This window comes from Thermobia domestica, chromosome 4, assembly GCF_964235325.1.
Source record: "Thermobia domestica chromosome 4, izTheDome1.hap1.1, whole genome shotgun sequence".
NCBI classification, from domain to species: Eukaryota; Metazoa; Arthropoda; class Insecta; order Zygentoma; family Lepismatidae; genus Thermobia; species Thermobia domestica.
In genome coordinates, this window is record NC_137457.1 from 27355251 (window position 1) to 27383245 (window position 27995).

General features: G+C 37.7%; 1 protein-coding gene and 1 non-coding gene across 2 annotated transcripts; both read left to right on the plus strand.

The window, feature by feature from the left end:
• Positions 1–286: 286 nt before the first annotated feature.
• LOC145683282 (uncharacterized) lies at positions 287–27995 on the plus strand. Its single transcript, XM_081754648.1, has 3 exons — positions 287–424; positions 16813–16942; positions 26720–27995. Exons 2-3 carry the CDS (start codon positions 16834–16836, stop codon positions 27949–27951), a joined length of 1341 nt encoding a protein of 446 aa, XP_081610774.1. The 5' UTR covers positions 287–424; positions 16813–16833; the 3' UTR covers positions 27952–27995.
• On the plus strand, positions 7213–7284 carry TRNAW-CCA (transfer RNA tryptophan (anticodon CCA)). Its single transcript has one exon. It is a non-coding gene; the product is annotated as a tRNA-Trp (tRNA).

The window sequence follows — 27995 nt, forward strand, 5'->3', positions numbered from 1 at the left end:
CTTCCTTGTATTAAAAGCAAACCCAAGATTTAATTGGTGTGGACTTTTTTTTTCATATCTATCTGAGTTATATAATTAATTTTTCAATTTGTAAAAGCAAATATTTTTCAAGCTTTTACATGCAACGATTCACAAGTTTCAAATATTTTTAGAACGTTTTTCAAGAAATGTATTTTGACATATTTTTATCAGGAATATTTTTTTTATTCTTTTATTTATAAGTTTTATAATCTATATCCACAACGTACACATACACACTATTGAATACCAACACTACGAAACACAAACAAATGACAAATGGAAAGGTGAAATGTTTTTTGTTGATAATCACGCCCCATTAATTGTTATAATTGTTTTTAGTGCTTGACCTTGTCGGCATAACTGTTGAAATCATTTCAAATGGGTTTAAGAAGAAACGTTGGAGGTAAGTCCTATTGATTCAATTTAGTATTTTGTATTCAATTAGCATAATCGTTTCTAAACTAATTGTGCTAATTGGTTCTTTTTGAGAAAAAATATTACATTAACCAGTGGTGCCCCCTGATGTCCATGACGCACACACCCCCACTTGTCTATCCGTAGGTCTTCTTCCATGAAAAAAAAATATTTTCGATTAATTTTTACACCCCCTTAAACATATTTATATAGATTTTTAACCCCCCAAATATTTCAATGACGCAGTTTGCGTCATAGCCCCCCTCCCTTTGTGGGCACCCTTGCATTAACGCGCTCAGAGACTTTGCTATGCTATGCTATGCAAAGTTTTAAGGTTTTTAAATGTTAGGCAATATCATTGATTTTTAAAGAACATTATGTAGATTTTATTTTAAATAAATTAAACCAATAGCCTATTATTCTTTTTTAATTTAACGTCCTACGTTAACCCATGGTAAGGGAGTAATCAAAATAATGTACGAAATGGTGGAATGAAGAAAGTAAAAGGAAAATGGACGTACACGCTGTTTGTCAACCACATAGCCAGTTGCTGGGAACTGGGATCGAACCAGAGACTCCTACGCACCAAATATGAGGACTCTATCATTGAGCCCCTGCGGCCCCCAAAATGAAGAATTTATTAGTTTCTTTAAAAGTATATAGGCATAGGTCCAATGTATTACCTGACCAGCGAACGAGTGCGGGCGGCCGCTTTTGGAACTAAAATGCAAGCAGCAGTGTTTCTAACCGGATTACTTGTAATCAATCTATCATAGTTATTTTTGTCTCGCTCATAATAAACCACTTCACGCATATACTGAAGTCAGGGGCGGATCCAGGGGGCTGGGCGATCGAGGCGATTGCCCCCACCCTCCAGAATATGATATTTTTTTATTTTAAAAATAAAACCTAAGAATTTTCACCTTTGCATTATGAAGGTAAAATAAACCCTAAAATAGGTAGGCCTTACTTTTTCTTTTTTACGTTTCAGAAGTCAAATAAAGCAATAAATATCAAGAAATTACTTACCTTGGCGTTCTTGCTCAAAAAGATGTCCACCTTTGAAATCGCAGGTGGCCATTTCTGTTCTAGAAATTAAAGACAAAAGTTACTTCTCCTTTTCTACATTTGTTTTACTTTTTTTTTTTTTTTTTTGCAATACACTCTTACGTTGATTTGAATTCGAACGACCACCCACCCCAAACATTCAGTCTGGATCCACCCCTGGCTCAAATTAAAACAAAAGTTATTGAAGTTATTTGCAGAACATTTTAAGTAACAAGAAAAAATACACCCTCTATATTAACTTGTGAACAAACTAACCTCAGTATTGTACAAAGGATCAGGTGCTCTCTGTGGCAAAGAGAACGAATTAAAATTGGTTGATTCTACTCGTTCCGAGGTTTTTGACGAGAAGATATGTAGGATGCGTACTCATTATTTGCTGGTGACTGTCTGTAGTTCTTTTAAGTCCATAAAATATGCATAGGGACAAATTCAAGGAAAGCTCGGGGCAAAAAATCATCGGAGGAAATAAATTGTAGAGTACTCGCAAGAAACACTAGAACTTTTGATAGAAGCTCACTCAATTGTTAATTGTGCTGGGTTGTTCTTAAATTGGTAATTTCCATTCATATATCACTATTCACAATACATCTGCGTTACTGCAGGAATGGTCCACTACAACCACATAACTTACGGCATTCTTTATTAAGCGTAAAGAGATTAGGCTATGCATAACATCCAATCTGCAACTTTTAAAAACCGTTGGATACACTGCAGAGTGAAACTCTCCGCTCCCCTGTCCCACCGCGCTTGCCAAGAAACTGATGTAAACACAACAGTAGCGCCATCCTCCCAAAACCGCACTGCTACCCTGGTCAGGTAATATCTTCTTATATTTACACAAATAGTAAAAATATAAACACTACACTATAGACAAAAAAGAAAGAAAACACATACTGAGTTAAGTGATAGTTTGGGTTTGGCTACACTATATCTAGTTCTCCAGATATAAGGCCTACAAGAAAAATTTGATTGAAATATATTGTTAGGGTTTGGATCAGGGGCCACAAATTTTTTTGAACGGCCCGTAAATCGAGTTTGCGTATTTTTTTACAAAATAAGCACATCATGCTGAGTTTAAGTGATATTTTGGATTTTGCTACACTGTGACAGTAATTTATCAAATAAAAATAATTATACATAATTGTTATGAATTATTTCATACAAGTGTTCAGGCCCGCAACCAGCCACAGAGGTTTGGAGGGGGCATGAATATGTTATGGAGGCCAAGTAGCCAAACATTATCTTGCAAATATCTAAATTGTGTTTTTTGAATTAATAATAGAAATTTGTATTGAGGCCTGGGAGGCACGGAAAGTTTAGGGGGCCAGCCCCCATAACTCCCTCTAATTGTGGGCCTGCAAGTGTTTAATAAATTTAACTCTTCCATCTAAGGAAAAGTTAACCCTATCAATTAAGTTTGCTACATAGTCTGAGCAATTTTGTGGTAGGTAAATTTACATGAGTTACGCCCCTCAGCCTGGAAGTGGATTCTGGAGTGGTATATCCTCACTATATATAAAACTACATGAACTCACTAACATAAACTTATAGGTACCTTTCGGTTGACGTGGAAAGTTGAAATTTGGCATGATTGTAGCTTTTCGGGAGTAATCCACAGAAATATTGCCCAAAAGTGATTATTTTAGTTTTTAGGAGTCTCAAAGGGGATGAATAAATTCTCCATGTTATGTAAATGTGCCTTTTTTAGAACAATAATATCATGTTTGAGGTACTTGGAGTCGGAATCAAAACTTGAAAATCGACGTTTTCTATCGGATTATGTAACAAATTCACCAAAATTAAAGATTTCCAACTTTAGAGGTTTTATAAGGAACTGAAAAAAATCTTTTCCATGTTATTTATATAGAACATCATCTACACCTCAAAATTATCGTGCGCTTCCTGCAGGGCTACAGTGATTAAATTTGGCATAATTGTAGCTTTTCGGGACCAACCAACTGAAGAATTGCCAAAAGTGAATATTTTTAATTTTTAAGCTGCCTAAAAGAGTGATGAAAAAATTTCCCATGTTAATTTAATGGAAAATTTTTCGACCTATAATCTTACCTTAGATACTTGAAATTGGAATAAAAATTTGAAATTCGGTGTGCTTGTACGTTTTCGTTATCGCTACCGAAGTAAATCACCAAAAATAAAAAAAATTCCAACTTTAGAGTGGTCTTATGGGGAAGTGAAAAAAATTCCCCATGTTATTTATACGGAAACTTTTTTTACACCCTAGAAGGTTTAAATGCTTCCGGTAGGATTAGAATGATATAATTTGGCATAATCGTAGCCTTCCCCTAATTGTTTTACAAGAAGTGGGGGAAGGCGGGGCGGAACGGGGCACTTAATATAAATGACTATGTAAGGTTAATAAAAATGACAAGTGAATACTGAAAATGGAGTTAATATATTATTTGAAGTTTTAGGTACAAAAAGCACCAGTATTTTTTTTTTTATATGAGTCCAAACCCAAGGACACAAATGTGTTTATCGAAAATAATGTTTTTTCACATGGACGTGAACACACGGGGCACAATGGGGTACACTGAATTACGTCTGGCAGAAGTTACAAACGTAAACTTCTTGGTCGTCGTTACTATCTACACCTGCACAAGAATAATGTGACCAAAGTTTGCACAGCATACAGGCAATCCATCTCTCATTGGATTGGGAATAGTACCCAGCACAGTAAACGCATGTAGCTTCCTCTGATGAACTAGCTTTCAATTTCTTCTTCCTTGCTGCTGCCAGCTCTGCTGCACACTCAAGTGTGTGATCTGTCCTCTTCGCCTGCTTGTCCTTGCCCTCCTGCTTCCTGTTCTTTCTTTTGCCTTTTGCTTCCTCTTAATTGGCTATTGTTTCCAATGCTGATTTGTACGGTGATGTTATCTAAGTTACTGTTTTTCCTCGTTTGTGGTCAGTCTTCTGCCACCAGTCTTAACTCTGGGAAAGGTAAAATACCCTTCAGGGACATGGTATAAATCACCGTCATGTGTTGTCACGTCCGGAATGTCTCTTCCTGTGGTTAACGTCAAAGGTCCTGGAATCGGTTCGTCAAGAGGTCTACTTCCTGAAATCGTAGTCAATCTGGGATATGTAATTCTGTGGAAGACGACGAAGGTCCTGGTTTCAATGCTACAAGGAAACAACTTCCTGGAACAGTTTGTAGACATTTCTCGCTGATCTGGGTTTCTTCTTTTGGTTGCAATGTGGTATCAGTAGCGCATTCCACCCTACCCCGTTCCGCCCCTATACACATGTTGGTGCTTCATATGGTGCCAGCGGGCATATTTGCGGATCCCAAACGTTTCAGCATATCCTCTGATCTGATTGGTCGATACAGATGCGATATCACAAGACATGGTCTACATATAGCACAAAGTAAACGACTCTTGTTGTCGGCTCTGGTAACCGAGTTGTCTAGCGTAACATGCTAATAACGAAAATGTTTTTGGCGAGGGTTCGAATCCTGCCTACGGACAGATTTTTAACTACTTTTAAAAATGTTTATAACACTTCTTTCGTTAAAATAAGATTAAAAATAATATTCAAAAAGTGATTTAACGATCATTGTTTTAAAATTTTCATTAAACTTCTTTCATTAAAATAAGTTTGCCCTTGTACTATATAGATCCACAGCAAATGTAGTAGTAGTAGTAGTACGTTTGCCCTTTTACTATATAGATCCACAGCTAATGTAGTAGTAGTAGTAGCAACGGGTTAGAAGCCCCGCAGCGGTTCTTTGGATTATGTTCTCGACATCAAATTGGCAAGAATGCTGAAACGTTTGGGATCGGCAAAAATGCTGCCAGCGGTAACTGCGTGGGAAAGATTATATATTATAGTCAATAAAACATACTACAACTATAATACTCTGAAACTATACTAACTACTTCAGCATTCTGTGCATTCTTAATTTGAGTTTCCTTGGGCTTTGTTTCTATTGATGTTGCAAAAGGCGTCGAAAAACAGAGCGCAAACACTAAAACGATTCGCATATGCCAGACGCTTTCTCCAACACTGACGATGTTTGTTTCACATACCGGTAAGGAGTCGACACTCAGTTTCCTGCTGCTTCAACAAGGCTGCAGCATCATAGTGGGGGAAATTGGAGAGGTACCCCATTCCACCCCACTACCCCGTTCTGCCCCGACTTCCTCTGTGTGCACGCGTGGATCATGGTGTGTCTATTTATGACTGTACTTATATGTCAGTCTTTTGCCTCTTCCAAAGAAAAAAATGCGGTGGGCGTCACTGCTTCTATTACTTCATTAAATTTTGTTTGATTGCAGTATTATGCGATTCTATCTTGTCATCCTTTCTCAATATAATAGTTTAATTTTATACTTTAAAAAAACAACAATACTTGTAGAGATCAATTCTTTTACGTAAGGAAACACAGCAGCAAATTAGCATGCTTTTAGTTAATATGGTTCTGTTCCGGTTGCGTAGAAGTAAGAAAAAATTAAATGAAATGAAATCTTTGAGTTTTACGTCCCACGATTATGCCGGTTAGGCTAAAGGAGGCGGTGATGATGAGTAATGAATGAAATGGTGGAATGAAGAAAGTGGGAGGAAACAGGAGAACCCCGAGGAAACCCACGCACACGGTGTTTGTCCACCATAAAGTTCACTTGGCGGGGCGTGGAATCGAACCCGGACCCGAAGCACCAGAGGTGAACGCTCTACCACTGAGCCACCGCGGCCCCAAATGGAATGAAATCTATCAGTTTAACGTCCCACGATTATACACTTTAGGTTAAGGGAGACGAATGATTTAGGCAAGTGAATGCTGCTAAAAGAATTGGTAGAATGAAAGTGTGGGAGGAAACTGGAGTAACCCGAGAAAACTCATGGACACGATGATGTCCACCACAAACTTACTTGGCCGGCGATTGATACAGGAATCCCATGCAGCAGAGGTAAGCACTGTACCACTGGACCACCGTGCCCCGTTAGAAGTAACACGATACACATAATAAATAATAATAGAAAAATGAAATGAAATCTTTAAGTTTAACGTCCCACGGTTATGCCGGTTAGGCTAAAGGAGACGGCGATAATGAGGAATGAGTGAAATGGTGGAATGAAGAGAGTGGGAGGAAACGGGAGAACCCCGAGAAAACCCATGAGCACGGTGTTTGTCCACCACAAAGTCCACACGGCGCGAGCTGGGATCGAACCAGGGACCCCAAGCACCGGAGGTGAACGCTGTAGCACTGAGCCACCGCGCCCCCACTAAATAATAATACATTTTTATTTTTACTTATTTATTATTTTTTGTGCAATGTCGCGACATGATAAGAGACTGCGTCCTACTACTACTTTCTTACTTTGAATTGTTGATTAGGGCTAAAGTTGTAAGTAGGATGATACAGAAACTTGGGAAAACCCAGAGTGAAAGTGAGCAATTGGTCGCTGAGCGAAGCTTTTCCAACTTCAATCCTCGACGAACAACAACACAAGTGTTTTTTTTTTTTTTCGCTCCACTCACCGGTGACCTTTCGCTGTTCTTGACCACACAATAACAAGATCACTTTGATCTTTAATTAAGATTTCATTTAGTTTCGCTCGTTCGTTACTTCCTTTTTCATAACATTCTTCTCTACAAAATGGAATAATAACATTCTTCACATTCTGAACATTCATAACATTCTTCTCCCCACTTATTGAATAAACTTGATACCCGTTTCCTAATGTGGGGGCGCGGTGGCTCAGTGGTAGAGCGTGCACCTCCAGTGCTTGGGGTCCCTGGTTCGATCCCAGCTCGCGCCGTGTGGACTTTGTGGTGGATAAACACCGTATTCGTGGGTTTTCTCGGGGTTCTCCCGTTTCCTCCCACTTTCTTCATTCCTCCATTTCACTCATTATCACCGTCTCCTTTAGCCTAACCGGCATAACCGTGGGACGTAAAACTTAAAGATTTTTTCCGTTTCCTAATGTATAGGGTGCTTCAAAAGTTTTCATTCAATTTCAACGTGTTATAGTTTGAAGATACCTAATCGTATTTGAATGAAGCCCCTCCCATACAGATGTAAAGAGGAAATGTTGAAGTTTCGTTTCGTTTGCAAGAGATGTCACTAGTGTGCAGGAGCAATGCACGTCAGGGACATCTCCCTCCAATCATCAGCCAACTCGCATCCGTATTCAAGGTATCGAAAGGGTTCGACTATCGATTTATATTGTGCGGCCGAAAGAGGCAACATTGAACACTTGTGAATTAAAAATTTGATATAGTCTAACTACCATTATTTTAACTTTGTAACAAATTTATATCTTTTTTTAAAACCTAATTTTGATATCGAACGATATTTGTACATATGTATGAACTTAAAAACTCCCTATTTCAAACCGTAGAAGTTTCGTTCGTTCATATGCAATGAGCCATTTTCAAACTACGCGTATTAAACTTTGATTAGGGATAAAGACTTTAGAGACACCCTACACTTTTTGTATATGTATAAAAGTAATTTGCTTTATTTATATAATTATCTTTCAAATACTTAGAATTCTTCCTGTAAATCTTTATTCTAAATCTGTGCACCCTGCACTCTCTGCTAAATACAAGTCATATTTATAATTCCACTTCTAGACCCAATTTCTATGCTCTAAATCTTCCTTATTACACATATCAAAAAACACATTTAAAATATCCGACATTATGAACTACATTATTTATACATCCGGCTTCCTAACAACGTAACCGCCATTCGCATATTAGCGAGCACTTTCCACCCAAACATATTTCCCAACAGAATACAAGTATAAATATGAAGTGTTACTGCGGGATTTATGAAATATCTCTTTTTTAATAAAATAACTTGGTAAAATTTAATGTGAAATAACATTTTTGTACGATTTTGAGGTTGTAAAAATTGTCGAAAAACTAATAATTACTTAAAAATGTGAAGAAGATAGAAGGATGAGGATACACAATAGTAGTTTCTGTAAGTAAAATTAAATTTGCACCATTTGATTCGGTATAATTATTAACGAACTGCATCCACATACACGTCGAACGCTTTCAGAAAATGTATTGCGAATAAGATTCACTTCACTGTATACCGTTTAACAATATTATGGGTTACTGGTCAAACTCGTGTGCTAGACTCTCTACGATAATTATCCACAGGAATAAAATTTAAATGGAACCACATATATGCGAGGCAGCATTATGGCAGAAGTCACTATTCCAGGAATGCAATATCACACACAAATCACAATATCTATTTATAATACAAAAACACTGCAGCAAATATTATTTTATAGTTTAGTATGGTCTTGATCTAGACTATTGTGTATAGTACCATTTTTTATGGCAAATCATTGGCAATTCACAAATTAGCATGGAGACCCTATACTCGTAGGGCTTCGGAACAAGTGCCTATTGAATCCATGCGTTAACAACGCTCTAACTTCACTTCGTTGTTATCTGATTGAGAATACCATAGCATGATACCTTTCTCTTTTTCGGAATCTTGGAGTTCAATAAGATCTATGGGAAGTAAGTGAGGTGGTCAATAACTTCTTTCCATATTTTTTTTTCATTTTGATCTCTAAAGTTTCGACATTGTAAGTTGCGACAAGAACGCCTTAATTATGTTATTCATTACTTAATACATCATCATCATCATAGGTATTCTGCCTTTATTGGCAGGTCACTTGCCGCAGCTGAGAAGCTTCCATGCTCCACGGTCCTCCGCTAACCTTTTCGTCTTCGCGTATGATCTTTCTGTTTTAATATCATCCATTAATTGTAGTCTCCTTCGCCCCCTCCCTCTCTTTCCCGCCACCATACCCTCTAGGAAGTCCCTCATGATACAATTTCTTCTTAGGCAATGTCCCAACCAGTTTCTCTTCCTCTTCCTAATTATATCTAAAAGTGTTCTTTTCTCACCCACCATTTCTAACATTCTCTCATTCGTTTTCCGCTCGACCCAACTAATTCTTTCCATTCTTCTCCACACCCACATTTCGAAGGCTTCCAGTCGATTTTCGTCACCTTTACGTAATGTCCACGTTTCCGCCCCATACAGTACAACACTCCACACGAAGCATTTTATGAGTCTTTTTCTCGACTCTTTGTTCAAGGTCCCACAAAACAGACTTTTCTTTCTTTTAAAGGCTTCTTTCGCCATTCCTATCCTTGCTTTTATTTCACGTTCGCATTTCATGTCATTACTAAGAATACTACCCAGGTATCGAAAACTATTCACTTGTTATATTTTCTCCCCTCCCACTTTTATATTTGACACAGACCCCTTCGTTCCAATCACCATGGCTTTTGTCTTTCTAACATTTATTTTCATCCCATATTCCTCAAAGCCCTTTCTCATTTTTTCTAACATTTTATTGATTTTCTTTTCAGATTCTGCAACAAGGGCCATATCGTCTGCAAATCTTATGCATCTAATCATTCTACCTCCTACCGAAATGCCATCATCATCATGTAGGCTCTTTTTCACTATCTCTTCTAGATAGACATTAAATAGTGTTGGCGAGAGGCAGCATCCTTGTCGAACTCCCCTTCCAATTGCACTCTCTTCCGTCAGTTCTTCCCCTATCCTAACACTTACTTGTTGGTTCATGTATAAGTTTCTTATGAGTCTTCTATCTTTCCATTCCAACCCTATCTTTGTTAGAACTCCCAACAACAATTCCCAATTCACGCGGTCAAAAGCCTTTTCTAGATCAATAAATACAACATACACCTCTTTTTCTTTTTCTATAAATCTTTCACCGATCACCCTTAATAATCCAACAGCATCTCTTGTGCCCCTGCCTCTTCTGAACCCGAACTGCTCTTCCTTAACATCTTTATTTGTTCTTTCATATAACCTTCTGTTCAGTATTCGGAGCAGAATTTTAGCTGCATGAGATATGAGACTAATAGTTCTATAATCCTCACATCTCTTTGGGTTCGATTTCTTAGCTGATTACTTAATACAAACCCTTGCAATTAAAGTTTATTCAAGGAACGTTCAGTACCTCATGTAAACAAATACACGTGGTGATTGTTTGATTTTATTGGTTAGAGAGCCATAGAACACCCATGCGGCAGAAGAAAATAGTTCTTGCTTATAAGGTTCATTACTAGAATTCCTTAGAATTAGACAACAGAAGCAACACTTTATCTAAGAACTAAATTGAATTAATGCAATAAAAGAGAATACGCATTCATTGAAAGTAGTTTTGACCCAACTTTAGCGCGAATCACAGTTAACAACATGGCCACATGCGGGGAATAAGTAAAACATCGACAGGGTACAAACAGGACTAGCTCAGGAGAGTAATGCTTTCGAAAGTAGGAACGGAAAACACACTTCTGATTGGTTGGCGTTATCTATGTCTTGCCACGTTGCATTCAAATAGCAGAATTCAGACTATTGTTGTTGTCGGTCCTCGTGGCCGAGTGGACCAGTTCACCGTGAGTTCTCATGGTGTGTGAAGGTGTTTTTGAGCGTTCCGTGAAAGCATATCCTTCGTTTCTTTTGTTTTTTTCTTTAGTTTCTTTTTTTGTCCTGTGATTAGGACTGTATAGTGGTGTTAATTACTGAAAATTGTGTTAAGTAGTACTACGTTATGAATACCATTCGACGAAATACGTTAAAATTTGAGTTTGACAAGAATTTCAGACAATTACGACCGTCACCGGCTGAAATACACATATGGTTAAGTGAAAATTTTTCCGATCTGATGAACAAAGTGATTGCAATTCAATTACACAACGAAGACTTCTGTGTATATGTAAAACTGGATACAGCTCTGAATTTTGAACAAGCTTTACGTACTTTGCCAGACTCTGTTCCCTTCCGTCATTCGACTGGTGTTTCCTGTGTGGTGAATATATTGGATGCTACTACTAACTATACTAAAGTCCGTATTTTTGAATTGCCGTGTGAACTTAGTGATAATGTAGTACGTGATACCTTGCGTGAATATGGTGAGATTAAACAAATAGTACATGAAAAGTGGGGCACTCACTTAAAATACCCTGTGTTGAATGGTGTTCGCGCAGTTTATATAGAATTGGGGAAACATATACCCTCTAAACTCCACTTCATGGGTTATAAGGCTTCAATTGTGTATCCTGGACAGCTGCATACTTGTTTCCGCTGTTTGAGTACGGATCATCTTGTTTCCCAATGCAAGGTACCACCTCGTCAGTTACCTCGTCCTCAGCACAAACAGGACGACCTTCGTATGACAGCTTTATCCACTGGTAATCTCCCGAAAACCCCGCATTACGCGTTAAACTCACTGTCTCCTTCTTTACGGCCCAGTGTTTCCACGAATGTTCGTGATGTGTCTCGAGCTCCCCCTCCTTTGGTTCAGGATCCTACAGAATTTCCTACTTTATGTCATGATGTCATAACAGAACCTGAGCCAAGTACTACGGCCTTACAAGATTGTGTTGACCCGATTCAGTGGCCCTCGACCAACTCAGTGTTACAAACTGCCCCGCCCAATCTGGCAACGTCGCAGAATGATGTCCCATTGTCTACCTCTCATGGTCAGCTTACTAAGAAATCAGCCACAACTCTTGAAAATGCATCTGAATCTACTTTGCCCTTTACTAGTGCTCATGGAAATCAACTACGGCGACGTAAAAAACGAAAAGTGCTCTCAAATAAAACAGACAGTGTTAGCCAAGCAATCCAAGATAGTGTGAGTGACCCGGAAACACATAGCGGCGGTGGTGGTGACCTTGACTCTGACATGGTTTGTAACAACTTCTCTGCTACAGGCGAGTCTCGTGAAAAGAGTGGTGAAACAGACCCTACTGCTTCGTAAGTTCTTGTGTATAGCTTCTCGTCAGCACCGCTCACGTGCCCTTGGGTTCTTATGCCATATATTTTATTTTCTGCTTTCCCTGCAGCGCAGTTCTCATGTGATGTTTACCGGATTGTTTCTATTTATGTTTTTATTTTTCTTTCTTTGCAAACTTCAGGACGAGTGGTGGCGATTGAGTTTCAGATGGATGCAATATTTCTCCTCTCCCCCCTCTGTAGTGAGGTGTATTTTTGCACAACTTATCCAGTTTTTGGTGTTATTTTTTCAAATTGCTTTATTATTTTATGTATTTATTAACTTGATGGCAGGTTCTCCGTCTCCTACTAGACCTAACGTGCGCCGTCTATGTACAATAAATATCGCTGGCATTCACCATCCAGCGAAACAAAATAGTTTAAAAACTTTTGTTATGCTAAGTGGTTACGACATCATTCTTCTGCAAGAGGTCCGTTTTGAATGTTTTGAATTTCTGCCAATGTACAATGCAATTGTGAATATCGGACCCAACAATCGGGGTACTGCTATCTTAATCAAAAAGGGTATTGTCGTCGAACGCATTAAGCGATTTCCCTCTGGCCGTGGTATCAGTTTATTTTGTGATGGATTTAATATTGTGAACGTTTATGGTATTTCTGGAACAATTAACAGGCGTTCTCGTGATCATTTTTATAACGAGGAAATAGTGCAGATTTTACCAGATAATTGTGATCCTATTATTCTGGCTGGTGACTTTAATGTACTGGAACGGAAAATCGATACCACTGGCATCTTCAACCCTAGTGTCACTTTTACCCGCCTTATACAACAGTTGCGGCTCCGGGATGTGTGGTGGAATCATTGGACGGTGCCTAAATTTACTTTTAAGAATAGTCATATGATGTCCAGGTTAGATAGGTGGTACATAACGTCTTCTCACTGTTCAAATATCATTGAAACGGACATATGTCCAGTTTCATTTAGCGACCATGCAGCGGTTTATTGTGTTCTTAAAATTCCGACAGGTGTCTCGCATACGCATGGTAGAAGTTACTGGAAATTAAATGCTCAACTTCTCCATCCAGCTACCATTAGGAATGATTTTCGTCAACGTTGGCAATTTTGGGTACGTCAACGACGTTACTTTTCAACTATTTCTGAATGATGGACTTCTTACGTTAAACCCCACATAAAACGTTTTTTCCAATGGTACGGAAAAGAAATTAAGCGCGAGACTCATCAGACATTAGAATATTACTACGCTGTATTAAACGATCTCTGGTCTCAACCCGGCAGCCCTCAAAATCTCAGTCATATTCATAGGGTTAAAGCGCAGATTACACGCATACAACTTCGAGCTCTTGAACGATATCAGACGGCTTCCACATCTGCCTCATTTTGTAAATCTGAACGCATTTCCTTTTACCACTATATTCAATCGCAGAAGCGACGTCAACAGAACTACATTGAAGCTATTACGATGGATGGTGCTGGCGAAGTTACGGATCTTAATGATCTTAAGACTCATGTGTGTGAACATTTTCTTCGTTATATCGAACTGGTTTAATCAATGCTACGGCACTAGAGACATATTTCCCGGAGACAATGCCCCAACTGTCTCCCGACGTACACCAACAATTAATGGCGGACATTACTCCGACGGAAGTCCGAGAAGCATTGCGTACATGTAAAGATCGCAAGAGTCCCGGTCCAGATGGACTAATTTATGAATTCTATGTCTCCTATTGGGATATTGTTGGAGCGGAGTTATGCCACCTTTTTAATGAGCTCTTAAGGCATCACAATTTCATTGATAATCAAGGTGTCATTGTCCTCATAACTAAAACGAACTGTCCGGTGACCATACAGAACTACCGTCCTATAACGTTACTGAATACTGACATGAAACTTTTCTCTAAAGTCTTAGCACGACGCTTGAAACTTGTTTGTCACGAGATTATTAGTGATTTTCAGGCAGCCATTCATCCCACCAAGAATGTGTTTTCTGCTCTTAGCAAGATCCGTGACATCACTGAATATTTTAAATTTAAGCGCATGTCTGCATGTTTATTATCAGTGGACTTCCAAAATGCTTTTGACTTTTTATCCCACGACTATCTCTACAATGTTCTACGAGCCTACAAGTTTCCTGATTCATTTATTGACTTGATTTGTGCGCTGTACTCTTCCGCCACTTCCCGTGTGCAAATAAATGGCCACCTTACGGCTCCCTTTTCCATACGTCGTGGAGTAAGACAAGGATGTGCTTTATCTGTATATTTATTTAGTTTGGCGCTTGAACCTCAGTTCTACCATCTAATGTCGCTCCCCTCATCAGTGAATCATGATTTTCAAGATATCAATGTTCAAGCTTTCGCTGATGATGTGACGCTCCTTTTCACTACGAATGAACAGTTTGCGCATATTGAACAGTGTCTACAGACTTTCATGCAGGTGAGTAGTGAAAAAATCAATGTGAATAAATCGACGTTATTGTTATATAATGCTTCCATGGTCACGTCACACTTTTCTATTGACCATCAGTATCTGATAAATGACCACGTCAAAATACTTGGTATTACCTTTACAGTTCGAACTGACGTGCTGACAGATATAATTTGGGACCCTATTCTTCAGAACTTACGCCTACTTAGTGCAGAGAATAAAGGTCGGAGCTTGAATTTGATACAACGCACCTGGTTTGTTAATACTTACATTCTTTCTAAAGTGTGGTATGCAGCGCAGATCTTTCCTCTGCCTGAGTGTTATGCAAGGAAGATTGACTCTCTCATAGGATGGTTTCTGTGGAGTGGATTTTATTTTCGACTCCCACGACATGTTACCTATTGTTCATATTTTACAGGCGGATTACAAGTTACTAATGTGAGACAAAAATGCAAAGCTCTTTATATGCGTAATGGATTGAAGTTATTTGTTGATTCTGACTCTCACACATCGCAATGGATATCGTGCTGGACTGTTTCATTAACTGAAAATAATCCGCCATACATCCGCTTTTTTCGTCATTGTCCTGCATATGTGCGGGAACTCATTTCCGCATGGGCATATGGCCCACCGTTACCCGAGGCTTGTACCATGTCCACTAAAATGTTGTATGGCACTTTAATCAACAGTGTTATGTGTCATTCTGTACCCCGAATTTGTCATAAGTTTCCCACCTATGACTGGCATGCGATCTGGCGAAATATGCACAACAAAATTTTATCTTCGGACATTCGTAGTGTTTGGTTGTGTTTTATTCATGACTTACACCCTACCAATGAGCGACTTCATACTATTCATCGTTCTGATTCTCCTAATTGTGTGCACTGCGGTCGACTGGATACTCTTTTGCATCGTGAGTCTGAGTGCACTGATACGACTCCCATCTGGACCTCTTTATGTGGATTACTTGCGGTGATCTGTCGTAAACCAGCTAACTATTTTGACCGCCGTATACTTGCCTTTCCGGACTATGTGTGGTATCCCAATACAAAACTCAATGCCGTTAATTGGCTTATTGGGCATGGGTGTATTATACTATGTCCTCTACGCCAAAGTGTACAGTGGAGGAATATTATTTATACTTAAAATATGCTCATAAGACTTTTCCTATGATCAATCTGAATGAAACATCTGTGTTTGCTAATTTCCTCAAAGTGATCTTGTAAGATTCCATAGTATACTGGTTTGATGTAATGTACCGACAGTGTTTGCAATGTACTAGTTAATACAGTTCAATAAATATATTTAAAAAAAAGTGGGCTAGCGCTATATCGCTAGTAACGAAAATCTCTTTTAGCGTGAGTTCAAACCCGGCCCGAGGAAAGTTTTTTAAACATTTTTTTTTACATTTTTATAACACTTTTTAAATTAAAATAATACTCAAAAATGTGATTTACTTACTTTTGTGCAGATAAGTAGTAGTAGTAGTAGTGGGAACGGGTTAGAAGCCCCGCAGGGCTCGTTTTGTTGCCCTTGTACTCCATGATATAAGGCTCGTTTTGTTCCCCTTGTACTAAATGATAGATTTTGTGACCAACTTAAAACAACCGACTAGGATAGCGCGTAAAACAGCTGGCTAGAATAGCGCGCGATAAAACGTACTTCCGGGAGTATTACTCTCCCGAGCGGGTCGTGTACAAACACGTGCTTCTCGAAAGAAGCACTGACCGATAGCCAATCATCCGATGACTGGCGGAGTAATACAATTCTGCAATGTTTACATCACGATCAGAAGGTTCGTTGAAATTTAGACTTGAATTGCACATTTAATATAAAATACATTCCTTAAAATTAAATAATAAAAACATAACATCTGTATTAGACATATCTGTAAAAGTTTCTGGTATGTCTACAATTGAACTTATTGTTAAAAGAGGATGTATTTCATTTAAATGTATAGGAACATAACCCCTTTTATTAATGGTCGATTCAATTGATTTTTTCCCCACTGTATTATTTTCACTTACTCTATATTGGTAAAAATTTTGAAGTATTTATATATATCATGTTTGCATTTTCTCATTACAGAGGACAAGACTTGACCACTGGATGCAAATGGAGAAATATTTCATAGTCCTGGTTTTTCTTCAAACACACACTCAAGCCACGCATTCTCAACTATCACAATTACTTAACAACATATTAGTACCAGGACTTGGTAAGACAACTCTATGTGGTGCTTTTAGTTAACATGAAACATTACATTTTTTAAAATCTTAAAATAGTAGCTTATATATATATATATATATATATATATATATATATATATATATATATATATATATATATATATATATATATATATATATATATATATATAATAGTAAAATAAAATAGTCTTATATAGCAACAGTGCTAAAGAGAGACGTCAAATTCCTAAGAAACAGAAAGAAATTAAACTAACCATACTTTGGGTGCATACAGTGTCATAGCGAAAGAGAACCAGGGCTCTGCATCCTGTATTAAATGAACTCTCTGGCACGAAACTCTGAAAAGTGTATACCAACTAACCAGGTCTGTATTTACGTATTTCGCATCCCTGAGCCCGAGAAAATTTTTCGCCCCTCTGAAAAACCTATATAAACTAACCAGACCTGTATTTACGTATTTCGGCCCTTGAGCCTGAGAAAATTTTTCGCCCTCGGAAAGGCTTATGTCAACTAACCAGGGCTATATTTACATGTTTTGCGTCCCTGAACCCGAGAATATTTTGCTCCTCTCTGAAAAGCTCATGTCAATTAACTAGGCCTGCATTTACGTATTTTACGTTCCTTATCATGAGAAAATTTTGCGCCCCTCTCAGAAGCTTATGTAAAGTAACCAGGCTTGCTTTAACGTATTTTGTGTCCTTGAGGCCGAGAAAATTTTGCGCACTTTGAAAAGCTTAATTCGACTAACCAGGCCTCTCCTGTTATTCGTATTTAGTATTAGCCCAAACAACACAACTTCCTTCACTTATACTGAGCCACTAATAACGTGAAGAAGCGTACAAAATCAAATGTATGGGTTATGCTGGAGGCTAATAAACGATAGCCTCAACTCTTTCTAGCGCCAGCAGCGCCGTAATGAGAAAATTCGATCGCACTATGGTACCAACGTTGTTTTCAGTGAACATCTTCCTTAAATTTATCTTGTGGATAAGACCAATCTATTCAGCCGCAAATAGACGGAAAATCATTTGTGTACTTCATCTGGACGTGAAGGATACAAAAAACCATTGGTTTTGTATTTTCATGAATATTATTTGATTATGTACCGATACTAGACAGTTCTTATACTTTGATGAATATAATCTGATTCATCCAATGCTAGACCGATGCTATTCTTGAGCAGGATCTAGATTTTCCTTCTGGCTGGAAATAAATATACGGGAAAAATAAAGTACGAAACCATCAAGGCAAATGTGGCTCCAATATAGTACAATAATTCTGCACATAACACAAATGTACTTTGCCCACAAACAAAACCAACTTTTTTTCCTTAGAGATCAAGGCTTATGGATAATATGATAGTATCCATATTATTCAAGGAAGAAGTAGGCCAATCTTCTCGTGCCCTCTGGTGACAATACACAGTGGCTAACGCTTTGTTACCCTGGCAAGCTCTGACTTATTGACGGTCTATGTGTGGCACTAATGCACTTTTAGGAGCTTTACAATTGATAAGAAAAGTTGGTTTGTCTTGTACTTTATGCCAGTCGTAGCAAGAACAGCGCAAGAAAGATGCGTGTAGACGAAATCTACATATTTTCCTCCTAAACAAGTTCGATTTTTCTCTCCGTGTGTCCTGAAAATATGCAATGATGATAGACATGGTGTCTACAATAACGGAAAGATGTCATTATTAAGTTGGAACCCTAGATGAGGACGGAGCAGGAGTGAAAAAAATAGCAGCCCCAATTAAAGTCATCGTAATAAATTGAAAAATAAAAAGTGAAGTATGCGCGCCACTCTTAAAATTGCGAATCTGATTATTTGTAAATTAACGGCCCTTTCAGATCAAGGCCTGCATGAGACGTGATTCTACAGCTTAAGATAGAACTCAAACCAGAAATGTCCCTTCGGATAATAAACCCGAGGTTTTGGCACTGATAGAGTATACAATAGTCATATAGTCACGAGGAAGCTTTCTCAGATAGATTCTAGTGTAATAGTAGGGTAAAGATTGATTACACCGTGATATGTTATTAAGGATATAGGTTTACCAAAGCTCTTGAATAGCAAATATTTCCCCTGTCTATCTATGTGTCCATCCAAACTTCTTTATATATTTACCCTGTCTATCCATGTGTCCATCCTAACTCCTTTATATATTTACCCTGTCTATCCATGTGTCCATCCAAACTCCTTTATATATTTACCCTGTCTATCCATGTGTCCATCCAAACTCCTTTATATATTTACCTTGTCTATCCATGTGTCCATCCAAACTCCTTTATATATTTACCTTGTCTATCCATGTGTCCATCCAAATTCCTTTATATATTTACCTTGTCTATCCATGTATCCGTCTAAACTCCTTTATATATTTACCCTGTCTATCCATGTGTCCATCCAAACTTCTTTATATATTTACCTTGTCTATCCATGTGTCCATCCAAACTTCTTTATATATTTACCCTGTCTATCCATGTGTCCATCCAAACTCCTTTATATATTTACCCTGTCTATCCATGTGTCCATCCAAACTTCTTTATATATTTACCCTGTCTATCCATGTGTCCATCCAAACTCCTTCATATATTTACCCTGTCTATCCATGTGTCCATCCAAACTCCTTTATATATTTACCCTGTCTATCCATGTGTCCATCCAAACTCCTTTATATATTTACCCTGTCTATCCATGTGCCCATCCAAACTTCTTTATATATTTACCCTGTCTATCCGTGTGTCCATCCAAACTCCTTTATATATTTACCTTGTCTATCCATGTGTCCATCCAAACTCCTTTATATATTTACCCTGTCTATCCATGTGTCCATCCAAACTCCTTTATATATTTACCCTGTCTATCCATGTGTCCATCCAAACTCCTTTATATATTTACCTTGTCTATCCATGTGTCCATCCAAACTTCTTTATATGTTTACCCTGTCTATCCATGTGCCCATCCAAACTTCTTTATATATTTACCCTGTCTATCCATGTGTCCATCCAAACTCCTTTATATATTTACCTTGTCTATCCATGTATCCGTCTAAACTCCTTTATATATTTACCCTGTCTATCCATGTGTCCATCCAAACTCCTTTATATATTTACCCTGTCTATCCATGTGTCCATCCAAACTCCTTTATATATTTACCCTGTCTATCCATGTGTCCATCCAAACTCCTTTATATATTTACCTTGTCTATCCATGTATCCGTCTAAACTTCTTTATATATTTACCCTGTCTATCCATGTGCCCATCCAAACTCCTTTATATATTTACCTTGTCTATCCATGTGTCCATCCAAACTTCTTTATATATTTACCCTGTCTATCCATGTGCCCATCCAAACTTCTTTATATATTTACCCTGTCTATCCATGTGTCCATCCAAACTCCTTTATATATTTACCTTGTCTATCCATGTATCCGTCTAAACTCCTTTATATATTTACCCTGTCTATCCATGTGTCCATCCAAACTCCTTTATATATTTACCTTGTCTATCCATGTGTCCATCCAAACTTCTTTATATATTTACCCTGTCTATCCATGTGCCCATCCAAACTTCTTTATATATTTACCCTGTCTATCCATGTGTCCATCCAAACTCCTTTATATATTTACCTTGTCTATCCATGTATCCGTCTAAACTCCTTTATATATTTACCCTGTCTATCCATGTGTCCATCCAAACTCCTTTATATATTTACCCTGTCTATCCATGTGTCCATCCAAACTTCTTTATATATTTACCCTGTCTGTCCATGTGTTCGTCCAATCACCTTTATATTGAAATTATTTTATAGGTAGTGACAAATAACGGTCCGGGTGAGTCTTTTCTCTTTCACCAATTTATTATAAAGATTTCTAAATACAATGTATTTGATTTACAAAGAATAAATAGTGTCTTTTGTTTTTAATGACCAAATGAAGGAGATCGGTGTTTTGCACGGTGCCCGTTCTCTCAAAGCAGTCTCCAAAGCACTTGTAAGGTTTTGGTGAGTCTTGAAGGAATACCCCCTCTGCCCAAGGCAGCTTCGTGAGGTTTGGCTGTGATGAGGATCCCTAGTCCAATGCGACCTAGGGTTAAGGAAAGGTGTACCCCTCGTTCAATGAGACCTCGGAGCAGGTGTTGGTTAGTTGATCAATGGTCAGACTGATGCCAGGTTCTCATCATCATCATCATCGGACCAAAGGATCCCCTTCTGACAGAAGGGAGGATATTTTTATCAAAGTTGCTACTCTATCCCCTTTAAAAATATTTTGTCGTTTGTTATAGTGTTTTGTTTGTCCATCTTTAAGGCTGTATGTCTTTCTCGTGAGTGTGAGTTGTGTCTTGTCCATGTCGCTTAGTCTTTTCAGGGTAGGGTACGTTTTATTATTATTATCATTAGTAGTAGTAGTAGTAGTACTAGTAGTAGTAGTGTTTTTTTTTAACTGTCTCACCTTCTACTCGGATATAAAATAGACATTAATAGTGTAAGTGTGTATTGTTGTATTGTTTGTTTATGTGTGGTTTATTCAATTCTTCCTTGTGGGTAAATGCGTGTAGCTTGTACTGTGGTGTGGGGTATTGCTTTTGGGTTCTTCTTTGAGGGGAAAAGTGTGCAAGGTGTTATGTTCTCTATGTATGTATTTACGTGTTTGTATTTCCTATCGGCTCATATGAAGTAGGCAGCAGATTAGGCTTTTGTTGTCTCTATTCTGTAGGTAGTTGTTAGTGTAGTTTTTGGTGAGAATGGGAGAGTTCCTGATTTGACGGCCGTATCTGGTGTTGAGCCTTGCGATTTCCTAGGATAGTGGCGTTAGTCCCGCCTGCCTGTATAATTCTTCTTTTGGAGCTTGGAAGAGATTGAGTATGATCCGTATCCAATATCTTTCTGTTTTAGCGAAGTCTTCTACGTTTCTCCTGCTGTATATTTGGTGGCCGGGACAGGTCCTCCTCAGGCTGCGCTTTTATAGAAGGTCTCTTTTGGTGGTTCGGTCCTCCGAGGTCTCTGCCGTCTTGATTTCGTGTCTTCCGTGTTGACTTGTCGCCTGCTTCATTGTTTGTAATCAATAACACGTGTTGTATTGACTTGTGCTTCTGTTATGATGTGGAGATCCTTACAATATATTTACCCTATCTGTCCATGTGTCCCTACAGACTCCTTTATATATTTGCCCGTCTGTCCATGTCCGTCCAATCTCCTTTACATATTTACCCTGTCAGTCCATGTGTCCGTCTAAACTCCTTTATATATTTACGATATCTGCCCATGCGTCCGTCCGACCTTCTTCATATATTTACCCTGTCAGTCCATGTGTCCGTCTAAACTCCTTTATATATTTACAATATCTGCTCATGCGTCCGTCTGACCTTCTTTATATATTTACCCTGTCAGTCCATGTGTCCGTCTAAACTCCTTTATATATTTACAATATCTGCCCATGCGTCCGTCTGACCTTCTTTATATATTTACCCTGTCAGTCCATGTGTCCGTCTAAACTCCTTTATATATTTACAATATCTGCCCATGCGTCCGTCTGACCTTCTTTATATATTTACCCTGTCAGTCCATGTGTCCGTCTAAACTCCTTTATATATTTACAATATCTGCTCATGCGTCCGTCTGACCTTCTTTATATATTTACCCTGTCAGTCCATGTGTCCGTCTAAACTCCTTTATATATTTACAATATCTGCCCATGCGTCCGTCTGACCTTCTTTATATATTTACCCTGCCAGTCCATGTGTCCGTCTAAACTCCTTTATATATTTACAATATCTGCTCATGCGTCCGTCTGACCTTCTTTATATATTTACCCTGTCAGTCCATGTGTCCGTCTAAACTCCTTTATATATTTACAATATCTGCCCATGCGTCCGTCTGACCTTCTTTATATATTTACCCTGTCAGTCCATGTGTCCGTCTAAACTCCTTTATATATTTACAATATCTGCCCATGCGTCCGTCTGACCTTCTTTATATATTTACCCTGTCAGTCCATGTGTCCGTCTAAACTCCTTTATATATTTACAATATCTGCTCATGTGTCCGTCTGACCTTCTTTATATATTTACCCTGTCAGTCCATGTGTCCGTCTAAACTCCTTTATATATTTACAATATCTGCTCATGCGTCCGTCCGACCTTGTTTATATATTTACCCTGTCAGTCCATGTGTCCGTCTAAACTCCTTTATATATTTACAATATCTGCCCATGCGTCCGTCTGACCTTCTTTATATATTTACCCTGTCAGTCCATGTGTCCGTCTAAACTCCTTTATATATTTACAATATCTGCTCATGCGTCCGTCCGACCTTCTTTATATATTTACCCTGTCAGTCCATGTGTCCGTCTAAACTCCTTTATATATTTACAATATCTGCTCATGCGTCCGTCTGACCTTCTTTATATATTTACCCTGTCAGTCCATGTGTCCGTCTAAACTCCTTTATATATTTACAATATCTGCTCATGCGTCCGTCCGACCTTCTTTATATATTTACCCTGTCAGTCCATGTGTCCGTCTAAACTCCTTTATATATTTACAATATCTGCCCATGCGTCCGTCTGACCTTCTTTATATATTTACCCTGTCAATCCATGTGTCCGTTCAAACTTGTTTATATATTCACCCTGTCTGTTCATGTGTCCGCCCAAACTCTTTTTATATTTACCCTGTTTGTCCCCGTGTCGTCCGTTCATGCGAGACAAAACTGTCAAGAACAACCTGTTGGATCACCATCAATTTTTTCCAGGGTGTAGAAGGTAAGGTTAGGAAAACAGTTCGTTTACGGAGGTGACCCATCCACTGGAAGAGAGAGAAATTAGCCACTTCCAGTTTTAACGTTGATCAGTATAGAGCAGAAACGGTAATTGCTAACGATAAGTGGTTTCGATTAAACGTCCCTAGAACGCATTCTATCTCCATCCTTCACTCTGTGCTAGAACCGGAAGTAATAAAAATCCACTATAAATTCCGGTTTGCATATTGATATACAATACATAGAGCAAAAACGATAAGGAAAACTAGAAGCACTTTTTCTTAAATGGATTTAACGTTCTAAGGATAGATACATCTTCTCTCTTATCCTTTTACTCACACCAGAAGTGATAGAAATCAACCACTTCCGGTTTTAACGTTCATTCCATACAAAGTAAGAACTCTAATAGATAAAGAGAAGTTGTTTTTTGTAATCAATTAAGCGTAACAATATATTCCATTTTCACTCCAATCATTCTACTATATAATACCGGAAGTGGTAAAAATCTACTACTAATTCCGGTTTCATTATTGAGTACGAAAATATTACGTCGTACAAATTTAAGTATTTCACGTGACGTACACGTGACGCTGTTGCTTGTTTTATATTAGCATCTAGCACGATATATTCGTGCATTGAGTTGGAAGATTTACATTTTTCCTATTGCCTAGGAAGTACGTGTAAACATAGGGACGAAATAAACTTCCAACTGTATGCATAGATATGTCCTCGTAGATGCTAATATAAAATTACTTATACAGTTGGACCCGATAACTCGAACTTCGATAACTAGAATTCCTTGATAATTCGAATTTTTCACATTCCCTTGAAGTATTCATAACACTCAGCGTTTAAAATAACTCTATAAGAAGAATGTTCAAAAATTACCATCTCGGTAAGTCGAATTTTAAGGGTTTCATAATTATACTTAGAAAACTGGGTAACTTAAAATTTTTGTATCTCTGAACCTCTACAAATCAGAGTTTACCTCTATAATTCGAATTTCTCTTGACGGTGATCCCGATAACACAAACCTATAGCAATATGCTCTTACGTCATTGTCATTGATACTAATGTGTACTGTAACTGTGTTTTAGTCATGTCTAGTATTTTATTTTTTACTATTCATCTTATTTAATTTAGGAAACTTTTACAACTTTGAGTTTTAGATGTTGAATGAATAAAATTTCGAGTTATTGAGGTTGAGTGAATAAAACTTCGAGTTATAGAGGTTGAATGAATAAAACTTCGAGTTATAGAGGTTGAGTGGATAAAACATCCAGTTATAGAGGTTGAGTGAATAAAACTTCGAGTTATAGAAATTGAATGAATAAAATTTCGAGTTATAGAGGTTGAGTGAATAAAACTTCGAGTTATAGAGGTTGAATGAATAAAACTTCGAGTTATAGAGGTTGAGTGAATAAAACATCCAGTTATAGAGGTTGAGTGAATAAAACTTCGAGTTATAGAGGTTGAATGAATAAAATTTCGAGTTATAGAGGTTGAGTGAATAAAACTTCGAGTTATAGAGGTTGAATGATTAAAATTTCGAGTTATAGAGGTTGAATGAATAAAACTTCGAGTTATAGAGGTTGAATGAATACAATTTTGAGTTATAGAGGTTATATAGTCACTTTTAATGAGGAACGCGGCACCTCGATATCTCGATTTTTTGTTGTGGCAACCGTGATTACTCGAAAAAGTCGAATTTTTGTTTGTTCCCTTCACCTTAGAGTTATTGATATCCCACTGTATCACGATATTACCAATTTTTACTCCATATACAGGGTGTTTCAAAAAGAATGACCTGATTTTAAAAACCATATGTATTGATTAAAGCATATTTCTACTACAAAAGTAGGACAAATTGCAAAAGTTTTAGCTATGCTATTATAAATGCTTCATGTGTCCACCAGTAGCAGCACAAACAACATCTAGACAACAGCTAAATTCCACCATTTCATCGTAGGTGCGAGGCCGAACTGGATTCATACTTTTGCACAAGAATCCTGTCTCTTCAAATTGGCGATACCAACGACGAATATTTTTGAGTGCAGGCGGATCAATGCCAAAACGCAGACAGACTAAAAGCACGCTAGACCGAAATCACTGACTCAATCTTTAAAAAACGCCTTGTGTTGAGCGGACGGCATCTTACTTCTGACTGAATGAAAACTGAGAAGACGCATTGACTGACATCTAACGGCGATTTTCTGAAACTCTAGGCCACGCCCATTCCAACAACACCCATTTCTTTAGCGGTACGTCCCATGTTCCGCAATTATTACCGTTCAAAATCAGGTTATTGTTTTTTGAAACACGGTGTACTTTAGTACAGAATTAACTATCTCAATGTTAGTTTTAAGTAACTCTTTTAATATCTCAAGTATAGGGTTGCCAACAAGACAAGCGTTTAGACTGTTTCGTGTTGAAAAGGTATCGTAGAAGTAATGTCTCGACTCGAAAAGTATCTGTCTATTGAAAAAGTTCTGTCTTGTCTCGAAAATTCAGCCTGTTTCGTCTCGTGGACAACCCTAATAATAATAATAATAATAATAATAATAATAATAATAATAATAATAATAATAATAATAATAATAATAATAATAATAATAATAATAATAATAATAATAATCAGTGGCGTATTTAGGGGGCTTCCGGGCTTAAGCCCCCCGAAATCTTACTTACTATAGTAAACTATATGAAATATCTTACAGAATTGTCACATTTTCAGGCAAAGCCCCCTCCCCGAAAGTTATCAAAGCCCCCTCCGAAACAAAATCGTAAATACGCCACTGATAATAATAATAATAATAATAATAATAATAATAATAATAATAATAATAATAATAATAATAATAATAATAATAATAATAATAATAATAATAAACTAGCGAACAATTTCTATAGATTATCTTCCAACAAGTTCTTTCAAATAATGTAGTTGAAAACAATACAATTAATTTAATACGAAAGCTTCTTTCAGATATGTAAACTTACTAATAACGTTTCTCTCATTATCTTTCAGAACTTTCGCACTTACTTGGTGGTAGCCACTCAAACGACGAAAACAATGATAAAAGACGTGTCGAAGATCGAAATGATGACCTAATAGATCCATCAGTGTGGGAGAATAGTATAGTAGAAAACCCTTTGATAGATAGCTTAAAATCTATGATCTTAAAGGACAAAGGTTTGAGCTTTGATAAGCTCTCATATGGACCTAGTTTCACCAAAGATTTCCCATTCCTTGGAGCAGAATCTATTGGACCAAGAGATGAATTCCAATCAATATTTAATATCCTAAATAAGATGAGGGACGGTAATTTTAACTTGTTGGAGGAAATGGGTATTTTGTTAAAACCAACTTCGAAGAGCACAGAAGGAGAGAAAAATATTCAGATTTTAAAACCTGATAAATTTAGTCCTGAAGACACGAAAATAATTGTTGCTGATTCATTGTCTTCGGAATCGCATGAAGATACATCTAGCAAACTCGTTACTCCTCCTTCTGGAAATGGTGTGTCCCATATGTTGTCTCAAATAGTTCAAAATCTTGGAAGTAAATTGATTGACAGTCATTTAGGAGGAGACACTTCTCATGGTGAACAACATCACGATTTCATACCAGAAGCACCACAAGAGGAATTACCCAAACCAACGATTGGGACTGTAGTTGTTTCCCAGCCTACTACAAAAACAGTTGACCGTAAACCGGCCGTTTCGTTCCAGCACAAGGACGTTCCAGAACCATCGCACGGTAAAGCCAATTTGCGAATCTTGAGTTGGCCAGGAGGAATGATGAAAGTCTATGAATACGTCAATGATGGAACAGATAACAAATTCTCCCCTTTTACATCTCACTTCAAGAAAATGTTCCCACAAATATTTCAGGATTTCTTCAACTTTGATGAACCATCAATGTCTCATGTAGTCACACCAACACTCCGCAAAGCTCCAAGCCCAATAACAACAACTACTACTACTACTACTACGACCACAACGACAACTACAATGCGTCCACCTTCTCTACGTAGAGCCGATTCATCAAATAGTGGTGTGTTAATTATTAGCCCAAGCTCTGGAGCTAGTAGCAGTCTTAGAAACACTTTCCCGTTTAGACTGTTTACAAAATCACGAGATTCAGCTGGATCATTTGGTAGTGCTCATAAGACTTTAGACTCAGAGGACGAAAACACAAAGAACAATCGTGTACATGTGATAAAATTAATGTTACCACCTGGGTTTGTCTTAGAATAAATTACTTATAAAGGTAATTAATTTACTAGTTCTGCATTGGAAGA